Source organism: Cicer arietinum, chromosome 2, assembly GCF_000331145.2.
Source record: "Cicer arietinum cultivar CDC Frontier isolate Library 1 chromosome 2, Cicar.CDCFrontier_v2.0, whole genome shotgun sequence".
In the NCBI taxonomy this organism is placed as follows: Eukaryota; Viridiplantae; Streptophyta; class Magnoliopsida; order Fabales; family Fabaceae; genus Cicer; species Cicer arietinum.
The window spans coordinates 11,358,322-11,384,196 of NC_021161.2; the positions used below are offsets into that span (position 1 = coordinate 11,358,322).

A 25,875-nucleotide genomic window follows, 5' to 3' on the forward strand; every position below is an offset into this window, starting at 1 on the left:
TGTTATAGATATATGTTAGCATATATTAGCATTTCTGTGATAAGAAAGAACATAAGATTAATTTGTTATTCTTATATAATTACCCTTTTATTTTCCAACAGCTGGTGCATTAGATTCTGAGACTGATTTTGCTGCAAGTCATAGAAAAACAAGTGTTTTATCATATGTATGTTACCTTTTATCTTAAGTCCATTGTGAACTATTAGAATTTTATTTTTAATAAAATTAAAGTACTGAGTATGAATATTGATTCTGTAGGTTGCGGGAGTTCTTGTAGATTGCTTGGTGTTAAATCTTTATTTAACATTAGCTAAGTTAGTAGCAACAATTTATATTATTGTGAACAACATATATTGGTATGTCAACCTGATTTCTTAGTTTGATTTTATTGTTGATTCAAAATCAATGATCTAATAATGTTGATTGCATTATTTTTTATTCAAACTAGGCTGCTATCAAGTCTGGAATTTCTTAGTTTGGCATTATCAAGCCTGGAATTTTTTGATCTTGATTGCAAACATGTATTGAATTATTTTTTCTATGGTACACATCAACAACATATTTTTACATTGGTTATTGGATACTAATTTTTGCTCTAATTTTTTAGGTTGGCAATGGGAACAAATTGGAAATATATATTGATAGTTGTATTGTCATAGAGTCAATTAAAACTATCAATATTTTCCAAGAAGTGTGTATTAATATTAGACTTTAGTGTTATGTGAATGTAGTTGAAAAACTAAGTTGTTATAATCTATTGTTGAATAACTAGGCTGTGACAATCTGTTGTTGAAAAACTAGGTTGTGATAATCTGTTGTTGAAAAACTAGGCGATAATCTGTTGTTTAAAAACTAGGTTGTGATAATCTGTTGTTGAAAAACTAAGCTGTTATAATCTGTTGCTGTGAAAAACTAAGCTGATATGTGATGTATTAATATTAATATTATGTGAATGTACTTGAGTTGTTGAAAAAATAACCTGTTATAATCTGTTGGACTTGAAAAACAATGATTGTGTTAAGAAAAACTAAGTTGTTATAATCTGTTGCTGTGAAAAACTAAGTTGATATGTGAATGTATTAATATTAATATTATGTGAATGTACTTGAGTTGTTGAAAAATTAAGCTGTTATAATCTGTTGGACTTGAAAAACAATGATTGTGTTAAACTTTTAGCTGTAATATGTTGGATTTAAAAAACAAAGATTGTGGAAAACTTTTAGTGGTAAGCTGTTGTATTTGTATGTTATGTGAATGTAGTTGTAAACTGAGTTGTTGTAGTTGTAAGTTGTTGCATTATAGGAATACAATTGTATGTTATGTGAAAGTTAGTAGCTCAATTTAAAAAAAAAGAGTACAAATTTTATCTTTAAATGGCTCAAAAGTGGTCTTATATTGGATAATAAACTACTACTTTGCTAAGAAAAAAAAATAGTTATTTTGATAAATATGTTATTGGGTCAAAAAAAATTTAATGGCTAAAAAAAAATTGAATGGCCCAAAAAAATTTGAATGGCCCAAACAATGATTCAACCCGGATGTAACCACCTGATTAACCCGTAATCCGTTTAACCCGCAACCCGGATACCCGATTTTTATATTGAGCGAAAATGGGCTTGTAATGTTCAACCGCGGATTGGGCCGGTTGGTGTTTTTAGGCCCGAATCCGCCCTACCCGGCCCGTTGTCCAACCCTATTTACAACTTGGTATCATAAAAATTATCATCATTTATCAACATCATTATTAGACACACACAATTAGCATATGCAACTTGTATGTCATTACGACTATAATCATGGTCTTTACATCAATCATCAACACATTAATCATATACATCACATCAACATATTAATCATGATTCCTCAACAATATTTCATTAACAAGTGTTTTCAATTAATTAATCTTCGTATTGATTAACTATCATTTATACTTAATCAGTGTTATTAATATTTATCATCATTCTTACTTAACAACTCTCGTACACCATCCTTAATTAATTATATGTACTAATTAATTAACTAATATTTATAATCCTTGACCTCAATTAGTTATTTACTTACAATTAATCAACTAATCATCATTACTTAATAATCTACTTAGTGCCTTTAATAATAATAGTCATTAATAACTATTACTAAGCCTTTAGTCATCATCTAATCGATTAACTATGTTATAACTGATTTTAATTAACTTTTAACTTTTGGATGTTCCCTAATAGATCAACTAAGCTCCATATATATATATATATATATAACTTTGACAATTTTACCAACTTCTGGTTAACTCCTATTGATTTTTAATCTTAACTAATTGATTGATAATCCATTATTTCACTAATTTGGTCCATTAATTACCTTACTAATATATTAATTATCATTAAACAACGTCACTTATATTAATTATGAGTGTTTTGATCACCTAGTCTATTATTCAAATTATATAATCGAATAACTTTTGGGTTTTTTACTTAATGTAACAAACATAATCGATTAAGATTATAAAAACAACAACATCAATCCAACATAATCACCAACCTATCATATAAATCACATACATCTCACTGTTCATCAATAAACAGAATGAACACACATCAATACAACATTAAATATCACATATTATCAACTATCAATTAGCTTACCAATCAAAAGTTTAACACATTATGAGAAATAGACATTCTCTGACTACCACACAATCCTACAAACATTTCATGCAAGAAAATATCACCCCCGGGTACCTAATCAATCCAATACAAAATAAAAAAGGAACCTAACAAATCAAAGATTCCTACTTTGAATCCAAAACATCTCAAGAATAATGATTACATGTGATCAACAATAAAAGAAAGAAGATTATTGATCTTAAACAATGTTAGCAAGAGAGATTTTAACGATTAAGTTTAAAATGAAAATGAAGAACATTTATTTGAACAAAAACAATTATATGAACATAAAAAATTTCATTATTAGAAGAAAGACATACTCACCACGATTTCAATGGACACATGAGAGTTATAACAAACAACCAGAGAAGAAATAAAGGTTACTTGAGCTCTTACATTTAAGAGGCAACCTTACGTTTTCAAATAGAATGACCAATAAATTCTAAAAGATATTTAAATCTGACTCACACTCAATTGGATAAAAATAACTCAATTCATATCAATTGAGAATATTTATGATTGATTTATATTATAAAACTGAAAAATATTTGTGTTTTTTTTACCCCGATAGTCAATTAGATTGATAAGAAGACAACTCTAATCAATTAGGACAATTTTGAAAACCACACAACTCTAATCAAGGGAAAAACTACAATAATTACAAAATAGCCTTAAATATAATGTCTGCTCTAAGAATGCATGAATACTAATTCAAATTTATGCTATTGTGTCAAAATTGACACTTATGTTGTTGTGCTGCTTGCAAAAACCATATCTAGAGTGTAGATATCTTATTGGGGTCAAACTAAATCTATTTGGAAGGTAAAAGGTAGGACTAAAACTCTAATGATGGGTCTTACTCCAATTACTCATAAAAAAGACATAAATTAAGGAGAATCAAATGAAACAAAATACACAATAATTATTTAAATTAGAAATCTAACTTTTGAAAGGCCATATATTATAGAGGGTGAGAGGAATGCAAAAAAGAAAAGACATAGAGCATATGAAAAATAGGGTAGAGAAAAAGAGAGAAACGAGATTTATCATACGAGCGATATATAAGAAATATTGTGATAGATCCGAAATATGTGAAATTTCTTTATGATAAATGATTAATATAAGAGGCTAGAAAAATAGAAAAGCTAGTTATGAGAGACCAAAAAGAAGTGAGCATTGGCGGAAAAAAAGAAAATGAAAGCAAAGGCCTAAAGCACATTTGAAGACAAAGAAAATAATGAGGTAAACGAAGTTGAGAGTAAAAGTGAGAGTAAGCAAATGGAGCAACGTTGGTAACGTCATTTCTGCATAATTTATGACCTCCTAAGTTGTGAGGTTTGACAAAAAGAGGTTGACAAAGAGGTTTATCCTCTTGAGAATGTGTCATCACAAAACATTTCATAATTTGAGAACTTGTGTGGTATTTCTAGATTTTAAACTATGTGTCTCTATGCTTGTTAAATTTGAAAATATACATGTTGAAATGTTTTCTTTCTACAATGGTAATCGCTCTTTGCATGTGGACCTTAACTTTAATGACTTCATTAGCGTAAGAGATGTGTGTATTGATGCTTAATTTATAACAAACCAAATTATTTTACTTTTTATTTTATAATAAGTTCATATATGCATCAAAAATGGAACTTAATTAGAGTTAACATTTAAGATTTTATGAGTGCTAAATATTTGCATGTAGGCTTAGTTGTTGGTTGCACTAAGTCACTAATATCTCTCTCCTTCTTTTACCTATTATTGTCAACAACAACAAAAAATAGTTTCTATATGAAATTCAAAGTGACAATATCAATGTGACATGTTGGAATCTTTGTAAAAACAAAATATCTTCTCTTATATCCTCAAAGTCCAAATTAAAAAAGATAATTTTTGTTATGAATATTAATTCAAAAATGTATACTTTTATTTCTGTCTGTAAAATTATTTAACCCTAACTATAAATGTGGTAGGATATTAAATTGTATAATATAAAAGTGTATTTCACAAACTTAATTAACACGTTTAGTGACTTCTCACAATTTTTATTTTAATGAGAGAAAGGTTAACATTCTCATTCATAAAACTTTAGCTTAAAGTATTATAATATAAATAGATTTATTTCTCATTTCTTTTTACATATTTTAGATTCTAATTATTTTTAAAAATTATCCCTCCCCAAAAAATATATTTTATTTTAAAATAATCTAAATACATTCATAAAAATAAATAAAAATTTAGTAAATTTTTTCAAAGAAAAATTATTAATGATTTTGGATTTTTTTACAGAAATGTTTTTGGACCTTAATAATTTAATTTAAGGAAAAAAAAAGCTGGAAGGTGAGAGAGAGAGAAACACAGAATGGGTTGAGAAACGTAACAAGACAATACTACAACACAGTGAACAACAACATAAGAAGAAGAAAAAGGTTGTTCCTCTCAGCGAATGGGTGGAAGATGGAGAAGAACCCTCTCCGTTATACATAACCTCCGCATAGCACCGCCTTTGCTATCCAAACTCCACTTTCATTCACCTTTACTATCCAAACCCCACTTTCCCTCCCCTTTTTTCACCAACCGTTTTCTCACTGTTGCTGCTGCAATCCCTTGTCATCTCGACCCGGATCCACTTCATCTGGATGGAGCCCCGGAAAATGATCCATCTGTTAAAATCCCCATTAAGGCCTTTTTCCTCTCCACCAGGTTTTTCCCTCTTTTACTTTTTCAATTTCATTCATTTCTCTTTTCCCTTTTATTCTCTTGTTCGTTCCGCAAATGCGTTTTTCTTAGAATTTTGTTTCTCTTTGCTTACTGTTCTATTAGTCTTTTAGTCTTTTGATTTAAATTACAAGACTGTGTCATGTAGGAGTGGAAATTTTTTACTTTTATTAATCTTAGGTTTGGAGTTATTATTGTAATTACGATAGTTATCATTATTTGATATGTAAAATTTTCAGTTTTATTATTGTTGGATTTAAAGAATGTTTCAATTTGACATGATAGCCAATGAAAATTTACTATTTTGTCGTGTCACTCTACTTTTGTAATCATCGATTGTTGGTGTAAAACAAATTTATACTGATAGTGTTTATGACTATTAAGCTTGTTATTATTTGTATTTGTATATCTTTTTCTCCAGTTGGTTTTTTTATACTAGTGTTTCTCTTTGCACTATCTTATGCTTCTGAGTTCTGAATTGTTTATATGACTTGTGTGTTGCTGTTAATTGTTGGAATTAGAAGACTATAATGGAACTTTTAAAAATAGAGAAAAGTTTAGAGAGAAACTGAATTTTTTTGTAGTATGATTCTTTGAGTGCTCAATCACTCTTATAGACAGATCAAAGAAGCTAGTCTCTTATTTCACTAGTCTTAACAAACTATTGCAGCTGGCATAGTCAAATGTTATCACTAGGGTACGATACAGTAGTCGCATAGTAAACTATCTGATACTTAGATTTGGATTTTTTGCAGTAATAAAAGCATGCAGTTACACGCATTAAGCAATCTATGCCATTGATTTGAGATCGGACAACTTAGATAATACATTCACTAAATTGATTTTAAACAATCTCAACCAATGATTTAAATCGGACGGCAACTGCATGATACGGTTGTTGCAGGGAATCCATTTCCCTTATACTCTATCTTGTGGTAATTGTAATTTTGTTGCATTTATGACATTAAATTTGGAATTTTGGAGTATTCTTGGCTTTTGTGTTATTTTTATGGTGATGTATTGTGTTTTATATCCATGCTGTTTGGGTTTGAATTGAATAGAGCCCCTTTTCCCTCACATGTTATTTTTGTTTCCCTGTTCTTTTTCTCTATGATTTGGCTGTCTCAGATTCGTGATTTTGGCAGTATAAATTTAAAAGGCATCCAGGCTGACAATCCGAGAAACATTGTACCTCCATCTTCCCGATCAGCATTAAACTACGTTGCTCTTCGGTTCTGCAACTTTAATTTGGACGCCAATGTAAGACTTTTTATTTCGTATATTGTTTTTCTCTGGAATGTTTAGTGTTTTTATAGGAAGCCACAATTCACAACCATGGCAATAGTTCTTAGATACCTCTACGCTATATCTAAGCAGGTTCGTTAGAATACAACGCCTCATATGGTGTTGATGCACTAAACTAGTTTGTCGAATCGAAGATCATGTCTAAGACGTGGAAATTCAGGCTCATTAATATCATGTTATTTTGCTAATTAGTGTAGGTGCTGAGCTGCGTCCTGAATGGAAATATTTTTATTATTTTTTTATAGTAAATGTTATTATTATTGGTGATAAGTAATTTGATTAAAAGTTAAAACATGATTCATGTGTTGCATTATAAGAAACTGTTTAAATAGATTAGTATACATTAGAAAGTGTGATCAATTAAACAAACTCTGAACAATTTGAGGCATTTGGGTCAGGGACCTGGATTTCACGTGAAAGCGAGCAACTGTCGTTATATGGTTGTGTACCAGTATGGATCTGCTGTTTTGTTTAACATTGAGGACCATGAAGTGGATGCTTACCTGCAATTAGTTACGAGGCACGCATCTGGTTTACTTTCAGAGATGAGGAAAGATGGTAAATTTTTCCAGAGAAACTAATAATGAATTATGTTGTTCTTCTGAGTTTCTTTGTGTATCTTTTAACATAGGCTTTGTGATTAGATTATGCAATAAGGGAGAAACCACAATTAGTTGAGGATATGCAAGGGGGTCCAGACTACATAGTTCTGAAATCTTTAGACACCGACGGTATTCGTTTAATTGGAAGTGTGCTTGGACAAAGCATAGCCCTGGATTATTTTGTCTCACAGGTTGAAATTTACCAAATGGCATATTATTTTTGTTGGCCAATTTTAATACCTAGTTTTGTTAAATAGTGTCTATAGTGGCGCTATAATGCTATAGTATAGTGGAATTTGAACAAATCCCTATTGTTTTGCGATATGCAATTTAGTACAAAAATTTGTCAAATGGCAGCTATAGCGGCACTATAGCACATTAGCACTGTTGTGTGGTGGAATTTGAGCAAGCTGCTATTTTCTGCCAGGTGCCATCATTATTAATACCAAGTTGATGGTTTAGTTGACTTTTTTTTTTCTCACTTACTACCAGGTTGATGGTTTAGTTGAAGAGTTTGCAGGCATAAATCGAGGAATGGAGAAAACCGGAACTTTCACAATGGATAAAAAGAAGCTGCTTCAGCTTGTTGGGAAGGCTAACTCGAATTTGGCCGACGTTATTCTTAAAGTTGGTCTCTTCGAAAGGTATTATCATGATTTTAGGCCTAAGAAAAATACATACTTGCAAAGGGGATAACATGTTGAAAATTTAAAATTACAATATCCAAAATATTCAAAAACAATTTTATAGAATCATTTCATCATAGACAATAGCAAGCAATTTCAGTTTATTGAACTTGTTTTCAGCCTCTTTGTTCATGTTTTATTATTATGGATTAATCAGGTCAGAAATTGCTTGGAGGGATGCAAAGTATGCTCAAATATATGAGTATCTTAGGGAGGAGTACGAAGTAGCGCAGCGCTTTGGAAACCTTGATTTCAAATTGAAATTTGTAGAGGTATTCTGTCCATTTTGTATCCATTTCTCCTCTATAAGTATTAGTAATTTCAGTTAAACATTGCATTTGAAAATTTGAAACTGAGCAAATGTGAACTCAATAATGTGCTTTATTATGCACAATTTTTCATCTAGATGCACCAGTTTTTTAGCATAGTTATGTGTTTGAGGTTGTGTATTCAAAGTTTTTGTTGTTTGTATTCAATATGGAAAAACTATTATAGGGGAAGGAGAAAAACTGAAGAGAAATATCACTGGGATACTATATGTAATGAGTTATGTTAGTTTGACACCAAATTTGATACCAAATTCAACAACAATTTGGATGGTTATTGCAGTTCAAATACATTGTTAATTATGTTTAATGACTGGTTAATAAATATAACAAGGTATCACAACTCATTAATCATCCATTGATCACAAAATTAACCATGCTTTTGAACTTTCTTATCCACAAATTTTATTGTATCTTTGAACACAAATCAAGGTTAACGGATATTATATTTGAACACCTAAACATTGTGGTTAATGAAATTCATAGTTGTGGTTAATTACATTTAATGGCTGGTTAATGAGTTGTAACACATTGTTATATTCATTAAGCATTCCATGAACATAGTTAACCACATTTGAACTGCTTTAATCATCTATATTGTTGTCAACATTATGTCTTATATATAATTTGAGAACATGAAAATTGATATGCATAGAGAATTATATTACTCTAGATTATGTTATCTAATTGAGGCTTATTATGTTGATTTGGTTATTTGCAGCACAACATTCATTTTTTACAAGAAGTTCTCCAGAACAGGAAGTCAGACTTCTTGGAATGGTGCATTATTGGTCTATTGACAATTGAAAATGTTATATCCCTATACGAGATTCTAAAAGATTCAAATGCAGTGTCATAGTAAAGTAGTAGCAGAGAGGTTGAAGCTAGATAAGTTATTGTGATAGCATTTCTTCTCATTTTTGAGCCAATCATAATTTTGCCCCTTTGTATTTATGATGAATAAAATTCACATATTCTTTGAAATTTATTAGAAATGTGAAAACTTCAATAGTTTCTAAGAAAAGTTATATAAGTCATAACCCCCATCCCACACAATAAGAAAGGATATCAGCTATACATATTAAATTTATGCTTGCTTTAGTGATTGTTAGTCTAACTGGTGTGGTGCTTGATTTCTCTTGAGCAAAATCTTATTTAAAGTATTTTGAATGATAAAAATAGGCAAGATCATGTTGGTTCATTCAGCTCAATTTGGATTAGGCAGAGTTCAATGATGGATAAAATTATGCTTCCTAGTTTGTCAGTCAGTATCTTTCATTTCTGTTGAGTTTGTTGGCAATTGTAAATTGCATAAAGTAACGGTTTGTTCAATTTTCACGAAATTATAAAGCTATAAAAAATGGTTTGCTCAAATTTAACTGCATTAAATAGCAGTTTGTTTTAAAATATAGCTTAATGCTGCTATTTTAGAAAACTGTTGAGAGTATAGGAGCATCTAGTTTCATCACTACTTTTGCTGGTCGTTAAATGTTTGATTTTTTCTTGTTTCAAAACTCAATATTTCTTCATTTCAACCTCCAATTCAAGTCACGCAGTTTCATATTATAAATGCTTCCAGCTGCACAATTACTGTTACTTGCACATTGTTTTTTTAAAATAATGTTTTTTATAGTCAAATGATTGCTTGTAACGGTGTTCACATTATTCAAACTGATAAAAAAAAAATCTGAATATCACAATCAAATATTTTAGATATTTTTAAATATTATTTTGTGAAAACTGCTCATATCTGATCAGATTTTGGACTCATTTACAATTGCATTTCAAAAAACGATTCAAGTAGTATGTAATTTTATCTTTAGATCAAATAAATTTTTACTTTAAAATTGATCCAAACTTAGTACAAATTCACAAGAAACTTATTGGCCATTTACTTTGTGAAATCATTTTCTAAAATTTAAGGAAATAAGAAACTTTAAAGTGTAAATTGTCCACATGTCTAATAATAATAAAAATATAAAATTTCGTTTTGATTATTTTCAAAGATACATTTCATTAACTTTTTATTTTCTCTCCATTACAATGATTCTTTTTAAAAGTCTCGTCAACATACAAAGAACAAAATAAACACAAAATGTTACTATGCTCGATTTCAATTTGTATTGCATAATCAAAGCTCCCATATGAGCTTGCAAAATGAACATGCATTCAATGTGACAATGAATGACCAAAACAACAATACATCCAATATATATATAATATAGAGAAGATGATCCTAACCCCTACACCTTCTATGTAAACATTTCCAATAAATGAAACTAACTATTCCATAGTAATAGAACGACAACAATAGCTGATATCAGAATCTCAGAATTCCGATACTCTAACAGCATCGCGAGGCGTATCGTAAGCATCCTTTGGCCTCGACTTCTTTACACCAGCAGTAACCCACACCTTATCAGATTTATAACCTTCAACTGCCACACTTGTCACCTTAACCCATACAAGAACTTTTGTTTTCATTCCCTCTATTGCTGAAAGTTTTCCCCTTGTAAGAACCCCTTTGACTCGGGTCGCATATCTCAGTACAGAGGAATCCTTGAAGCTTACCTCACATGCTGATGGCAAGTACACAATTAGCTTACCCTTGATTTCGTCAAACTCGTAACAGATTGTGTTTTGAGGAAATAGCCCGGGGGGTAAATTGTACTCTCGGAGGAGATCTGGTAAGCTTTTCAGCGGCTTACCTGTGGGAAGGCATTGAGATAATATGAATGTGTCAACAATGTTACAAGTTGTTAACAGAATCTACATTGAAATAATAATTAGGTAGTGTTGTTAAATAGCAGCTATAACGTGGCAGAATTTAAACAAATTACTATTTGAACAAACAACTATTTTTTTTAAATCCGCGATTGATAACAATGTCGTTAAGATATTTAAATATAACTAAAAAATGCTCAAAACCAACAATGTATGATGAATATTATTGTATGAAACACTAAGAAGAAACAGATGGGTTGGCAAAAAAGAGAAATTTTAACTCAAGGGTGACAGTGAAAAGGCTAAGTGTGAAAATGTAGTGTTAGGATCATTTCTTTTAGCAAGAAAGAATTCCTAGAGGAATGGTGTAAAAACAGATTCAAACGAATAAAGATTGCAAACAAATGAAGGGTTTCTTAATGGCATATTGAGATTGAAAGCGAAAATACAAAGGGTTTACAATGAATAAGACAACCTTGCATTCAAGGCTATCCCCAAGGGAGCACTCTCCCCTCACTAGAGCATTCTCTAGTTTACAACTTCCATAAAATGAATTCCTACCCTCTCCTAAAGGGAGGTTAGTCCTATTTAGAAGCCATAGGATTAACAACAATTAAAACAGAAAGTCTAACAAACTTGATAACTAAACTAACCCCTAACTTACTTCTTAAATCCAATCCTAACAACCTCCCCTATATTCCGGGACCTAACATGTAGCCATGTGGGTGTCTCATAAAAGCTTATTGTGGCCAGTTGGCTAAAATGCATTGAACTTGATAACTAGATTATCATCAAGCTAACTGATTGATTCAAAGTAGTTGTGCATTTATTTCCTACTTTAGCATAATGTTAATCTATATTAGATTTAAAAAATGTCGAGTAATTTTAGGTCACTCATATATAAATCTGGTCTACTATACTAACATGATGTTGGGAGAAATGGTAACATAACATGACTCTCCTCCATCCAGAAAAATAATTTGAGATCGATTCTTGGAGTCACTCATTTGAGAGGCAGTCCAACCCAAACCGGATGTCTCGCTGCCAACTCAAAGATTAGTCCCATAGCGGATTCAAACGGCCTAAGTTGGGGGGATACCTCGGAGCGCTTATTAGGGTCAAAGACCCTAATTACAGTGAGTTAGCAAAAAAATTAAGAATCCGGTGTACTATTACTCCTGGCATACATTTAAATTCACTTAATTAATTGGCTGAAGCAAATATTTGAAAGCATGCTTAATAAACTCACATAAACATTAAGGGTTGAAATGCATCTATACCTTTTAGTTTGTTGAAAACCCACTTCGCCTTCTCTTCTACTGTATTTGAGAAAGTCTGCAAAAGAAAACCTTATTTTTAGCAAAAACAAGTCAATGGCATCATACTTCACATTGTTATTTGATTTCAAACTGCAGGGAATCCATTTCCCTTGTAATCTATCAGTGTAGAACTTATTTAAGCTGCAAATAAATAAACACCCTTCTTTTAAAATTCCTAAATTAATTAAGGCGATATCACTATGTTATTCCTATGATACAGCACAAAAAAACTATGTAATCTAATTCATTATCTGAAAAATCCAAATTTTCAAGTCCCTTTCACATATTTTCATTTCCCTCTCTTCAGATCAAACGGTGCAGAAAAATGGGCTTGCAGCAAATTACCAAAATCTGATAACTACCACAATCCAAACCTCAAAAACATATCTCAAGATGAAGCTGAAAGGAAAAACATACCCAATTCTACACTAACAACCCAAAAGGCCATTTTATTATACACCAAAAAAAAAATTCATTTTAAGCCAGAAACAAAATACTGTTATTGTCCATTGCATATTCATTGATGGAAATAAATCACCCCTATACTAAAGTAACATCAATATGCAAGATACCCAAATTAACACACTAAACAAATCATTCCATGATAATCACTAAAACATGCCTAATCTTCGAGTATACACTCATATTAGTCCTTGAAATTGCAGGACAGTATCAATCTAGTCTCTCACATTATCCATATTCTAAAATTGATCCCTAGAATTGCAAAATTTTAATCAAACTCGTCCCTCAATTGATATATTTCTAAGGACTAGAATGACAATAAGTTGGTAAGACTATTAATTTGAACCTAAGTAAATAATATCAGAGAAAAAATTTTTATAACAGATCTAGACAAAGAAACAAACTTGATTAATATTTTTGCAATTCCATGGATCATTTTGGAATATTAATTGTATGGGAGAATACATTTTTATTTTTATCAGGAAAAAAAAAAAAAACCCTTCTTTAGATCTCTCAAACTCTTAATAGTAACTCACCATGAAGAGAGATAAAATCACAACCCAAAAAAGCCACATTGAAGGGAAAAAAATGCAATGTAAGAGAAAGCATAACTAAAAATAGTTGCTACTAACAGTGATATCTTGAGAGATGTTAGAGAACTCTTGTTTGGCTTTCTTTGTAAACCATGAGTCTCCAAGTCCAATCTTCAAGCTTGTGACTTTAGTGAGAGCTTTCTCCATATTGGGTTGTTGCAATTGCAATGAGATGAGAGAATCTCTCAGACCCAAAAATGGAAGACACAACAACACAAGAAACAGACAAAGTAAGATGTGTGAAACTGTGAACTCTACACACTGTGTCTGTGTTTTTCAATCGCACATTTCTCGAACAAAGTACAAAGACTTTTTATTTTTTTATTTTTACTTTACTTTTGTTTTTGTTTTTTTATAAGAAATAAAAAATTGGAAGGTGGAGAGTGATTTATGTCGTTGAATTGAAGGTTCGTTGAGGATGATTTGGATGAATGATCACGTGGGTTTGTTCTTTTTCGACAAAAGAATTTCTGTCAACTTTTCTCTTTTTGATTTTAGATTTCTTTTTCTACTTTTCACTTGTTTTTTTTTTTTTGAAGTATTGTATTTTTTTTCTCTAAAAATTTATAATTTAAAGTTTAACTGAAAGAAAAAAAAATTAACAAAAAATTATTTTAATTAGAATTCTAATTTAAATTTTCACAAAAATATTTGTTTTTAATTAAATTAATTGATTAAAAAAATCTTGTAATTGTTAAAATGCCAATTTTTATTTTTGTTTTTGACTTTTGTATATATTTTCTTTCACTGTTAATATTTATTAAAATAGATAATAAGAATATGTTTTATCTTATTTAGATTTCTAGTGTTCAAATTATGAGATTTTATTTTAAATATTTTTAAAAATAAATAAATTATCCTTTTCTTAAATATATATATATTAATACATTTTCTTTTTCTTTTATATATTTAGGTTGTGTTTGATAAAAAATAGTTGATAATTTATAACTTATATAGTTGTTAAATTAAATGAAATATTTGATAAAATTTGTGATGATTAATTTAAAAATATAAAATGACATATTTAATTAAAAATATATTTTATTTTTAATTTGTATTTAATTTAAATTATTAATTTTAAAATTTTAATTATTTTAAAATTTTAATTATGTACAAATAATTTAAAATTATATTAAGTACATTATATATTAGTATGATTTATTTTTTATTTTTTAATTATAATAAATAAATTATTTAAATTATTTACTTTTAAGTATTTATTAAAATTGTTTTAAATTTAAAATTGTATAAATTATTTAGAAATAAATTTTTTCTTATTATTTTACCTAATTAGTGCAATTAATATTATAGTTAATACTTTGCTTGCTTCGTAAATGAACTTTTGAATATGTATCTCCTTTTCCTTTATTCCTTGTTTTCAAAATACTGAATCTGATGGTCATAATTATTTCGATTGCTTCACTTTTTTTGTGTTAATTGAGATTTTTCGATCCATTATTTCTTGTATTATTCATTGTATTTAATCTATAATTCGTCATTAAATTAGAAAAGTTTAACCGAAAAACAAGAATGTTTTATTAAATAGATTAGATTTGTAATTGTTATAAAATTATAAATTCATTTATATTTCATAAAAAAAATCTATACAAATAGCTGTTTGTTTCTTGGTGGCTATCCCCTTCTATTAAAAAAAATAGTTTTTGAATAAATTAAAAACTCAAAAAAATTGATACGCGTGATTGTTAAAATATTATAATAATATTTAACTGTTGAAATTTTATTATAACTAAAACAGTAATTACTCCTAAAGTCAGTATATTTCAACTTTCTTTATATACCTTAAAAACTGAAGATAATAGTCTGTATTTTATTTGAAAGACAAATAAATAACTTAAGATAATAGTCTCATGAAAATAATTATCTTCATACTTTTATATACGTGCCATTTTTTTTACCTAAATTCTTTTTTTTTACAGCATAAATCCTTTTCATATTTTCTTTTCGCTCCATATTTTACAAACTTTTGGGGTACCATTATGAATTCATAATAAGATATGGATTCCAATAAATAAATAAAACTAAAATTATAGCTAATATTTTTTTAAAACTCTGTAGTTTGTAAAGAAAATGTGAGTTGGTAACCAATATTTTAATAAACATGTGTCCATATACACATGGTGGGGTAATCGAATTCCATATTCCAGCTCAAAAGACGATGATGACACTATCATACATGATTCTATTTTCACTCTGATCGAAGCTTCCAATTGTTGAAAAGAAAATTGAAATTTGAGACAAAAGGCATTGGATCGTACCCTTTTATAATAGTTTCCAGCTATTTCCTGATTTGCTTGGCTTTTGTCTCGCTATGAAACTCAATTATTGTTTTTTTTTGTTTTCAATTATTTCCTTATGATGGACTAGTGTTATTGTTTTTGTACATAAAAAACTGATAAGTTATACCTTGTGTCCTTTTAGTCTAACTCGTTTTAAATAAATAAAAATAATCAACATTTCTTTGATTTACAAGATTATTAAACGTTCTCTAATTCATCTTCACACCTTTTGCAACAAAGAAAAAAAAAACTTTCCAACATACTTCTAAGGGATGCTTTTATCCCTCTGTTTTACAAAACCACACATGTATATAAAAATTGCTTTTGGAGGGAAAAAAATTGTACTCCCTCCCCGATCTCTAAATAATCAAGTCAATTGATCGTTTTATATAACTCAAAAAAATGTATAATTGAATAAGAAAAATTATTATTTTTATCAAACTATCTTAGTTAGATATTAATATATTATCAATATCATAAATGTATAGTGAAAAATATTACATTAAAAATGATGCAAATAATATTAATTAAATAGTATAATTATAAAGAAGTGCTTGAAAATTGAAATGATCAATTATTTTAGAGTTAATTTTTTTTTCAATTATTTTAGAGTTAATTTTTTTTTTTTGCAAATAGGTCAATTATTATAGAATGAAAGAATTATATTTTTTAAAGAAGTATACTTTTAAAATGTATATGGAGATGGAGGTGGGAGAAAAACTCTCCAAACTTTTTTGTGTATGAATTAAATTTGTTAGGATAAGTTAAATTTGTCTATGTCATAGATGAAGAATAAAGTACATTTTGTGAAAAGGGATGTTAAAACTAGAGATGGAGTGAGAGTTTATAGAAGGTACCCTCAAAGCCATGTGATTTCTTTCCTCTAAGCGTAACTCATCTCATCATGTTCTGCATTCATCTGTCTATTACCAAGTTTTGATTAATGGTCAGCCTAGCAAATCTTATGTCTCGAAGGATCGACTCGCCAAGGTGACCCACTTTCTTCATATTTATTTTATGTTCTAATGTTTTGTCTAGCTTGCTGCATAAAGAAACTCAGAGTATGAACCTACATGGTATTCAAGTAGTAAGAAAGAAGCGTGCCAAATATCACACACCTCCTTTTTGTGGATGATAGCTTGCTCTTTGCTAGAGCGTTTATAGATCATGTTTGATGAAGTGTAATATTGAAGATGCATTTATAGATCATTTGGTTGGAGTTAGAATGTGTTTTTGTTACGTTGTTGGGAATTTATCAGGCCAATATTTTGTGACACTCTCCTTGGTGAGCTCAATTCAAATATTGTAGTAAATAGTTTCAATCATATTACAAATGACATCGATGAAGTTGTCTAGGAGGGCGAGGCAAACAACTAAATTATCTTGCAAAAAGTCACAATGTTTGAAAAACTATTCCGATAAACACCCTTCATCATTCTCCTCCACTCAAAGAAAGAAGTGTTAAAAACTTTCCTCAACCTAGAGTTCTTGAGAACTATCATCATGTCAATAATAATCACATCAAGTTCTAAGAATTGGAAAGCAAAAATAGCAAACTATGCTGCATGACTATAGGGTCTTGAACAAGTCTACAGCATCTAAAACAAAACAAAATAACAGGCCATCTTGTGTTTAATCAAGTCTTTTCAACAAGTATTCTACCTGAACTTCTTTTGTGAGGGGCATTATCCAATCTCCATAAAGATTGCCAATCAAACTTGGCTTGATTTTATATACAGGATCAACTATATCACCTGTATCATCGATCTTTACCACTTGACCATATGTTCTTGCCTTCATTTCTACTCTCTTCTGCACCGATGCCTCCACTGTTTCATACGTCAACAACTCCAGCAGCCGTTTCGTATCCTGCGAATTCCAGATTCATGTATTGTCACAAGATAAAGTAACATAGCCATATCATGGTAAAAAGAGTTTAATTTGTATGCACTAACGGTATATGCATCTAATTAAATCACACCATGATATCATTTTGGTCGGTTTATTCCTAAAATATCTCCTCAAATATCTACATTGTGTGTTATACAAACATGTTTTACATGTGCAAAAATGTTTTACATTGACAGTGCATACAAATTAAAACCAAATATATTATAAGGCAAGTAAATGCTTACTTTCACTTTAATTGCAGCCTCAAATACAGAAGGGCGTTCTTGAAACTTTGCCTCAGCAACAAATTTTCCATAGTGGATTCTTTTTGAGAGAGCCTGTAATGGCACCAAAACATAGTATTTGTGCTTAAAACTCTTGTGTGATTATAATACGAAAAATCTTTAAGTGTAAATAATGAGAACTAAATTAATTACTGGGTATTATTGAACTTTGTTTAATCAGGATGATCTTATGCAAAGTAAAAAGTAATAACTGTCTTTTGGTATTCAAAATTTCAATATAAACGAAGAAAGAGGTCATCGTTTTCCTCCTACACCATATGAAGCCTCTTTAGTGGGTTTTAATGCTATACATCACACGTCAATTTCTTCGAATTTTGTTGAAAATGATCCCAAAAAAATCTCTGGTGACATGGGAAGCTTAATAAGTACCTGCAAGCAAAGAGTGTCACAAACCGCAGCTGATCCACAGTTACCATCATCTCCTTCTTTTACCAATCTTGGGAGGAGATCCTTAAAATACATATTCCAAATCTTCTTGTTTATATTGATTGAATTGCCACAGTGATGCAGAACCTAGTTATGTATACACAGGAAAATGGAAGGTAGGGCAGTAAAAAATCTATTAGCGAAATATTGCAAAAACTAAAAACATGAACTAGTTTTGTTTGAGTAAACAGTTATTTTGATCCTTAAATATGTGAAGCATTGTCACAATAGTCCTTCATTCTATCAAAATTACAAAAACATACATAAATGCGTCTATCATCAGTCAATTTGGTCCTGAAATGTGTTTTTCATTAGCTAGTTTGGTCGTCGAATGTGTCATCCATTAGTTACTTAGGTCCAATAAATGACTAACAAAGACACACTTAGGGATGCTATCGTAATTTCGATACATTCAGGAATCGTAATGACAACATCTCACACATTTAGTGTTCAAAATGACTACTTAGTTTCTTTTAATGAAATGATAAAATGATAGTTAACCAATTCAGTTATGTTACTATTAGGGAATAGCTGAAAATATGAAGAGATAATGATAATCAAATGGAAGAAATTATGTTATAAAGTGGCCACTACTTTTATCCCCGAGCTTGGTGTGACATGTAGCTCGATCTTAAAAGCTCATAGTGCAACTCATGCTAAGTGATTCGTGAGCAAATAGTGAATTTTCTCTCTATTTTGCGGATGAAAATAGGCTTAAAAATCTTTGTAGGTCAAACTAAGTTTAATTCCATCTGCATTTTTTCTCTCTCTATTTTCTAACTCTATGTTGCATGAACATGTATTATTTATATTTATTTTACACACAACGAGGATACCATTTTCTTTTGAGCTATGAATGAGCACAGATGTCTCACATATATTGTAAAGGCAATAAAACAATCTAGTGTTCTCCATAATATTCAAAAGATGGAATGTCATCCTCTCTGGTATTAGATACTTCTAGTAGGAGAGAGATAAACAAAGATTTTGAATGATAAAAAAATTAATACATCAATCTCTCATTTGTCTACCTCTCTTCTACTGAAAGTGTCAAATATTAGAGAGGATCTCAACCCACAAAGATCAAGTGCATTTGAATTTCTCTTGAACCATTATAAGAATTTCATATTATGAATATATGCACCATATTGATATGCCAAATGGTAGTATCAGCCTCTCATTCTCACCCTTTCCAAAAGCGTAAACACAAGAACAATCATTAACCAATCTTCACTGACCAATCTAAACAAAATAAGAGAAATATTAAATATTCTCATGAATTCAAGATAGGCTATAAAACGAAACTGATTGTTTGCTGGGCAGACATCAAATGAATGTTCATGTACGTAACATTAAAAGGATAAAACTTCCAAAACCTGTGGGTACTTCAAAGGTGGAAGCAGTGCCTCTGGTAAGTATGTAGGAAAGAAAGCATGCTCATCTGGACTATCATATCTTCCCACCTAATTTCAAAGGGAAGCCAAGCACAAACAGTTTAGACCCTGTTTGGATAAATAGCTTAATTAAGCAATTATCATATTAGTACTTATGTATAGATTATTTTTGTGACAAAATAAAATAAAGTCAAGTTGTTTTCATATAAATAAACTAAAAGTTGTTTTCATATGCTATAAGTAGTTTCCATTAGCTCTCACAAATAGTCTCACAAGTGCTTATCCAATAGATAAACTCAAATTATACAATCCAAACATATCCTAAATCATGAAAAATTTCTGTTCAGTATTTTCATTATTTCAAAAATTGTAATAACCTTCGAATGAAGCTTTTCAGTTTGGCAGACCATGTATTCAACCAAAGAGCCGTTAAAATCATCTGTGAGGAATGCATCATGGTCATACGTGTTTGCATTATAAGAATACTGAGCTCTCTCCAAAAGACTGAATATTATGCTATCCTCTTGCCTAATTAGAGAGTGCCTGATTCTGTCTAAAGTCAAGCTCCTACTTTCATCCACCCTTACTTTACCTGCATCTCTGCACCAAAAGAAACTGTCAAAAATTGATCCACAGGCTTGTATAGTACATACTATTTATATGGTTAAAATGTTAGGATTAGTGTTAATCTCTCATCTTACAAGTCTGTTTTGTAAGGATAAGTTAGACTCAATATTAAAACCTAAATGGTATCGGAGCTTTTCCATTCAAGCTACCTACCAAGTTATCTACACACCAAGCCTAATAGTGTTATGTGTGAGAGGGTGCATTGAGAAAAGACCAAGTCTCACATTGAAAAGAGATAAAGTCTGCAAAGAGTTTATAAATAGTGACATCCCTCATCTTATAAATCAGTTTGTAAAGATGAGTTATGTCTAATATAAAAATCTAATATGATATGGGAAACTATCCAAGATCCGTTGGTCACCCGCTTTCGGGCCACTCAGGTCATGCTCTAGATGTCTGGTGTTGGGCGTGATGGTGTGTGTTAATCCCTCACCTTACAAGTTGGTTTTGTAAAAATGAGCTAGGAACAATAAAAAAACATAATAACTAGAACCAAAGATTTAAATTACTATTGTGATAAATAAACCCCATTACTGAAATATATGCTATAAAGAACTGTTTGATCAACATGCACTGGTAAGGAAGAACAGATGGGAATCCTGTTAGTCTAGAGCAGATCAAGTGCTGAGCTAAACAAGTTCAGGATTTGTTTCATTGGGACAATAATATGAGAGGAAAAGATAGAATGTGCAAGAGTGGGATTTGGCAGGAAAAACTAGCCTAGTTTTCGTAGTTTCTGTCCTACAGCTGTAATTTTAATTTCTGATTCTTTCAATTTAGGAATCCAATCCCATTTTTTGTAACCGAGGAGAGATTTCTCTCTTATTGTAAAAGCAACTCTTACAAGATTCCATGGAGGGACTACAACAATTTCAAGCTGAAGAACTGTGAAATAGTACTAAACTAATCACCAGCTATATAGCAAAGGCTGAAAACAAATAGAGCATTGGAGTTTTGATCATTTATGCATTTTCCTTCCTCATACAAAAAGGCTTTGACTGCTCTGCAGATTGCATACTAATAGACAATGCTACAAATGCTAGTTATGTTTAAGCAAGCATGCTTGACAGATAGGTAGCACAGAGCGTATCCATTGTCTAACACGTGTCGATGTTCGACCCTGATACGACACCGATACATGTGATTACTTTCAATCATTTTTTCATTTTCTAAAATTATTATAGGCATCTACTTTTCATTGTCAGTGTTTGTGTCTTTGTAAGTGCCTCATTGATGTTAAATAACATAGAAGCAGGAAATTTTCAATGGGAACAAAAGTTCATTGGGATCCAACTACACCCCCTTGCACTGGGATCCAACAACTGTTGTGAGGCAGCTGAAGAGGATTCAATTGGCAAATTTACAAAGATTTAATCAGTAAATCCAATTCCACATTAAATTGAATCCTCTACAACCGGATTTACCGTGCAGCTGGCTGTAGATCTCTCTCTTAATCTAACAATTAACCACTGGCTGCACCATAAAGTCAACTGGTTTTGATTTCATTCCACACCTCATAAAATGCATCATCAATTTCAAATGAATGAACTGAAGCTATTGGTATTCCATAACAACCAAATGCACAATAAAAGCATCACTCAAATAAACAACAATAGAATCTAGCTAGCAATGCATAGATATTGTAGTATTTCTCATCAAGTCAACACACTATCTATCACCTTTCACCAACCAACAAAAAAATGACACCTTTATCGCTAAAACATAATCATAAACTTCAAAAAAAATCAAAGGGTTGTTGTTTTTGGAATGAAATCAAAAGCAATGAAGGGTTGTGGTGTACCTGGATTGAAATGAAGAAGGGTGAGAAGAGGAAGAAGCTTGAAGTTGAAGAGGGCGACACGACAGTGATGAAATGGGTGATGATTGAAGAAAAATGGTAACTTGAGAAGGAACATGAGAAATGGATTTGCTTGATTTTGAAGCAATGTGTGCATGATGATGATGTAATTGCAAGAGTGACTCCATTTTTCTTTCTTGTGAAGGTGACAGTGACACCGAAAATAGAGGTTTCTATCAAAATGTAATTTTTGGAGTATATGAAAGATTTATTTATTACTCATAAGGAAACAAACAAAGAAATATTATGTGAGATATCAAGCAAAGCAAAGATATATATTGGTATTTCATTATTTGGAAATTATAAATCATATTGTGTTTTAAAGTGAAAGAAAATGAAGAAAATTTAATGGAATTTGTAATTTTTGTAAAAATGTAAATTTTCAATTTAATATATCGTAGTGTATTTTACACACAAAAATTATTCATATTTTATAACTTTAGATAAAAGAGATGTGTCTATCATTTTTATGGTTTAAATTAGGGGTGTCAAAGAAGAGATGTATCCCTTCTTCAACTAAAATACCATTCAAAGACAGAAAGAAGAATAATAGATAGAGACAACTTTAGCTCAACATTTTGTTATTGCAAGTTTTGCTTTTTACCATTATACTTTTCTTAATTCGTTATTATTAATGAATTTCTTAATTCGTTATTATTAATGAATTTCTTAAAGAGGTTTTATTAATGAATTTCTTAATTCGTTGTTATTAATGAATTTCTTAATTTGTTATTATTAATGAATTCTTAAAGAGGTTTTATTAATGAATTTCTTAATTCGTTATTATTAATGGTTGCAAAAAAATAATAAAACTGAATGACTCAGTAGAAATATCTAAAAGAGGTTTTAGGTAAGTTCTTCCAATTCTTTCAATGTTGTCATAATACATAATACTCTAAAAAGTTATACAATAAATTTCTCCTTATGGTTGATTTGTCATGGACTCATGGTCCTCTTGTTATTGATTTCATATATATTGATATTAACTTTTTTATGTTTTTCATTTATTTGTATTTTCTCATGTACCTTGATTCATTTATTTGTATTTTTTTCATGTACTTTGATTCATTTATTTGTATTTTTTTCATGTATCTTGATTCATGTAGAGCAAGAGGTAATCAAATTGGAGTTTTCTTCATGGTCTGACTATTTGTTATTCTACTTGAGAAATAAGAAGAAAAAAACTTTTACATGAAAAGAAAGAGATTTTTTTTTAGTGCATATGACATATTTGGTCTTACCAAAATGAATTATTTATACATTCATTATTTCATGATAAGTGTAAATGATCCATTGGATATTGAAGAGTTGAATAGTAAAATAATATGCAATATTTGATACTATAAAAAACACTATTTATTATTATTTGGATGAATAAACTACTTTCATTTTTAGAATTTTATTATATTAACTCTTTGATAGGTTTTCCACACACATTGTCATTAAACGTATTTTTTTCCGTGCACTGCAGATGAGTAAATACTAGTACTAAGAACAAATTAAACTTCAACAAAAAGTGTTAAAAAGTAAAAAGATAAAATAAGGAAAAGATCCGTATTAAGAATTTATTTGATTTATATTTCAAAAATTCTATTTTAGTATTTTAAAATTTTAAAATTTTAAAATTTGTTTGAATTACTTGTTTTTAAAAACTGTTTTGTAAAACTACTTTTAATATTATAATTTTTAAAACTAAAAAAGTCAAATAGATAAATGGTGTTTTTATTTTTATTTTTCAGTTTTTTTAACGCTCTAGTCAAAAACTATTTTAAAAATTAGAGTTGTCAAAAAGATTTTTTTAAAATTTATTTATAAAATAATTTTTAAAAAACTAAAAAGTAAAACACAATCAAGCATATTCTAAATTTTTGTAATGATTCTTTTATATATTTAGTCCTCATTCAATACGATGAAAATTTATTATTTTATGTAGTATAAATGTTTACAAGATTAGTTGATAATTGATTTTTAAGCTTGATCAAACAATTCATTCTTTTCTAAACGCTCAATAACCAAATTTCTTAAAAACTCATTCAAGAAAAGAGCTTTGTACCGTGCACCCCCTCACTTTGACCTCCCACCCCCCATTCATATGGAAAATAGCATGTTGCCCTTAGTTTCATATATGAAAACCCCCAAAAAAATTTAATTTTCTTTTTTCACCCACTTCATTCGAAACTTTTAATTATTCAAATTTGAGCCTACCAAACCTTCGAAATATTGAAACATTCGAAATACAAAAGTAAATAAAAATTCCAAAGTTCCAAATATTCGAAACAGAATTTTATGAGAAATTCGAAAGTTTCTATGATGATGAAACTTTCGAAGTTCATTTTTCCTAGAAATAATGAAACTTTCGAAACTTTCATTGAATACAAAACTTTTGAAATGCAGAAAGTTTCGAAATGCAAAACTTTCGAACATATTGAAACTTTTGAAAATTCAACTTTCGGAAGTTTGAAATTAAATGAAAGTTTCGAATTTTGAAAAATTAGTAATAAATTTAATTAATAATAAATTTAATTAGTAATAAATTTTAAAATTAGTAATAAATTTCTATTCCTAATTTGAAAAATTAGTAATAAATTTAATTAATAATAAATTTAATTAGTAATAAATTTTAAAATTAGTAATAAGTTTATATTCCTAATTTGAAAAATTAGTAATAAATTTCAAAATTAGTAATAAATTGTTATTCCTAATTTGAAAAATTAGTAATAAATTTAGTAATAAGTTTAATTAATAATTAAAAAAATTGAAAAATTCCAAAAGTTTCGAAGTTTTTGAAACTTTCGAAACTGACATAATTTGATTGTTTGAAACTTTCGAAAAATATGTGTTTCGAAAGTTTCAGATTCATCGAAATTTTCTGAAATTTGTGTTTCGGAACTTTCAAATTCATCAAAAGTTCCGAAAGTTATAGCTTCGAAAGTTTCACATTCTTTCAAACTTTCAAAGGTTTCTGAAAAAGTTCATTTCGAAACTTTTAGATTTATCAAAAGTTTCGAAATTTGTATTTAATTCTGTTAATTTAAGTTTCGACTGTTTTGAATTTAACTAAAGTTTCGAAATATAGAGAAAAAAAAAAAAAACTCACTTTGAATAATTTCGAAAGTTTCAAACTTTCAAATATTCTGAAATTTTTGGAAAGTCAAAAATGGTAAGATAGTCAATATCAAAAATTGCGGGGGTGAGAGATAAAAACGGGGGGTGCAGAGTACATTTCTCTCAAGAAAAATATAAGTCAATACCTTCAAGATGAAGACACCCTTCAACCTTGAAAGATACAAGCACCCTAGAGTAATCATCAACTCTAATATTGAAAATATCATCCTTTCTAGCTTTTACAAGGTGCATTCAATTGACACCTTAATTGGTTATCAATGAACCATCATTTTGAATAAATAATATCTCACATTTGATATTTCTTTCTCAATAACTAAATCGTACAAGAAATTAAATTAGAAAAAATATTTAATTTTGATTATTTTCTTGAATAAATAAACAGTGAAAAATAAAAAATGAATAAAAGCGTCCAATGAAGGAAAAAGTTAGTATTCAAAGAGTTATAGTTCAATTGTTGAAAAACAAAACAATACAACAAAAATAACAGACTTGTAGCCGTCAAATTTGAACTATGTAAGTGGTATGATTTTATTCATGTGTTATATGAATTGATTCATAAACTTTGA

The 25,875-nt window shown here is 29.5% G+C and overlaps 3 protein-coding genes and 1 long non-coding RNA gene across 5 annotated transcripts; 2 read left to right on the forward strand and 2 right to left on the reverse strand.

Moving 5' to 3' along the window:
• The first annotated feature begins 103 nt into the window (after positions 1-103).
• Positions 104-957, forward strand: LOC140919284 (uncharacterized). Its single transcript, XR_012161914.1, has 4 exons — positions 104-166; positions 259-356; positions 449-521; positions 608-957. It is a non-coding gene; the product is annotated as an uncharacterized lncRNA (long non-coding RNA).
• Positions 958-4,993: 4,036 nt separating this feature from the next.
• LOC101508925 (protein RETARDED ROOT GROWTH, mitochondrial) lies at positions 4,994-9,399 on the forward strand. The gene is made up of 7 exons (XM_012712844.3): positions 4,994-5,354; positions 6,515-6,629; positions 7,073-7,232; positions 7,319-7,467; positions 7,769-7,920; positions 8,120-8,234; positions 9,010-9,399. The coding sequence occupies exons 1-7, from the start codon at positions 5,098-5,100 to the stop codon at positions 9,145-9,147; spliced, it is 1,086 nt and encodes a 361-aa protein (XP_012568298.1). The 5' UTR covers positions 4,994-5,097; the 3' UTR covers positions 9,148-9,399.
• A 974-nt stretch (positions 9,400-10,373) lies between these two features.
• On the reverse strand, positions 10,374-13,738 carry LOC101492137 (uncharacterized protein At5g01610). Its single transcript, XM_004490072.4, has 3 exons — positions 13,426-13,738; positions 12,293-12,347; positions 10,374-10,996 (listed from the first exon to the last, which is right to left on the reverse strand). Exons 1-3 carry the CDS (start codon positions 13,531-13,533, stop codon positions 10,617-10,619), a joined length of 543 nt encoding a protein of 180 aa, XP_004490129.1. The 5' UTR covers positions 13,534-13,738; the 3' UTR covers positions 10,374-10,616.
• A 3,231-nt stretch (positions 13,739-16,969) lies between these two features.
• LOC101492480 (chorismate mutase 3, chloroplastic) lies at positions 16,970-22,411 on the reverse strand. 2 transcript variants are annotated; one of them, XM_027331632.2, is made up of 6 exons: positions 22,127-22,408; positions 20,076-20,290; positions 19,681-19,767; positions 18,248-18,391; positions 17,819-17,911; positions 16,970-17,552 (listed from the first exon to the last, which is right to left on the reverse strand). In XM_027331632.2, exons 1-6 carry the CDS (start codon positions 22,278-22,280, stop codon positions 17,316-17,318), a joined length of 930 nt encoding a protein of 309 aa, XP_027187433.1. In that variant the 5' UTR covers positions 22,281-22,408; the 3' UTR covers positions 16,970-17,315. The 2 variants fall into 2 exon arrangements, with proteins under 2 accessions (XP_027187433.1, XP_004490130.1); XM_004490073.4 differs by having other exon boundaries at positions 17,032-17,552; positions 20,076-20,298; positions 22,127-22,411.
• Between the last annotated feature and the right edge of the window lie 3,464 nt (positions 22,412-25,875).

Excerpts from the sequence above, each read along its gene's own strand:
- LOC101508925 (XM_012712844.3), top strand. The coding sequence starts at position 5,098 with ATGGGTGGAAGATGGAGAAGAACCCTCTCCGTTATACATAACCTCCGC. Across the intron at positions 5,355-6,514 it reads GCCTTTTTCCTCTCCACCAG|TATAAATTTAAAAGGCATCC; the intron begins GTTTTTCCCTCT and ends TGATTTTGGCAG. Across the intron at positions 7,233-7,318 it reads TTCAGAGATGAGGAAAGATG|ATTATGCAATAAGGGAGAAA; the intron begins GTAAATTTTTCC and ends CTTTGTGATTAG.
- LOC101492137 (XM_004490072.4), bottom strand. The coding sequence starts at position 13,533 with ATGGAGAAAGCTCTCACTAAAGTCACAAGCTTGAAGATTGGACTTGGA. Across the intron at positions 12,348-13,425 it reads ACATCTCTCAAGATATCACT|ACTTTCTCAAATACAGTAGA; the intron begins GTTAGTAGCAAC and ends TTTCTTTTGCAG. Across the intron at positions 10,997-12,292 it reads GGTTTTCAACAAACTAAAAG|GTAAGCCGCTGAAAAGCTTA; the intron begins GTATAGATGCAT and ends GCCTTCCCACAG.
- LOC101492480 (XM_004490073.4), bottom strand. The coding sequence starts at position 22,311 with ATGGAGTCACTCTTGCAATTACATCATCATCATGCACACATTGCTTCA. Across the intron at positions 20,299-22,126 it reads CCTTCTTCATTTCAATCCAG|AGATGCAGGTAAAGTAAGGG; the intron begins GTACACCACAAC and ends CTTTTGGTGCAG. Across the intron at positions 18,392-19,680 it reads CACCTTTGAAGTACCCACAG|GTTCTGCATCACTGTGGCAA; the intron begins GTTTTGGAAGTT and ends ATACATAACTAG.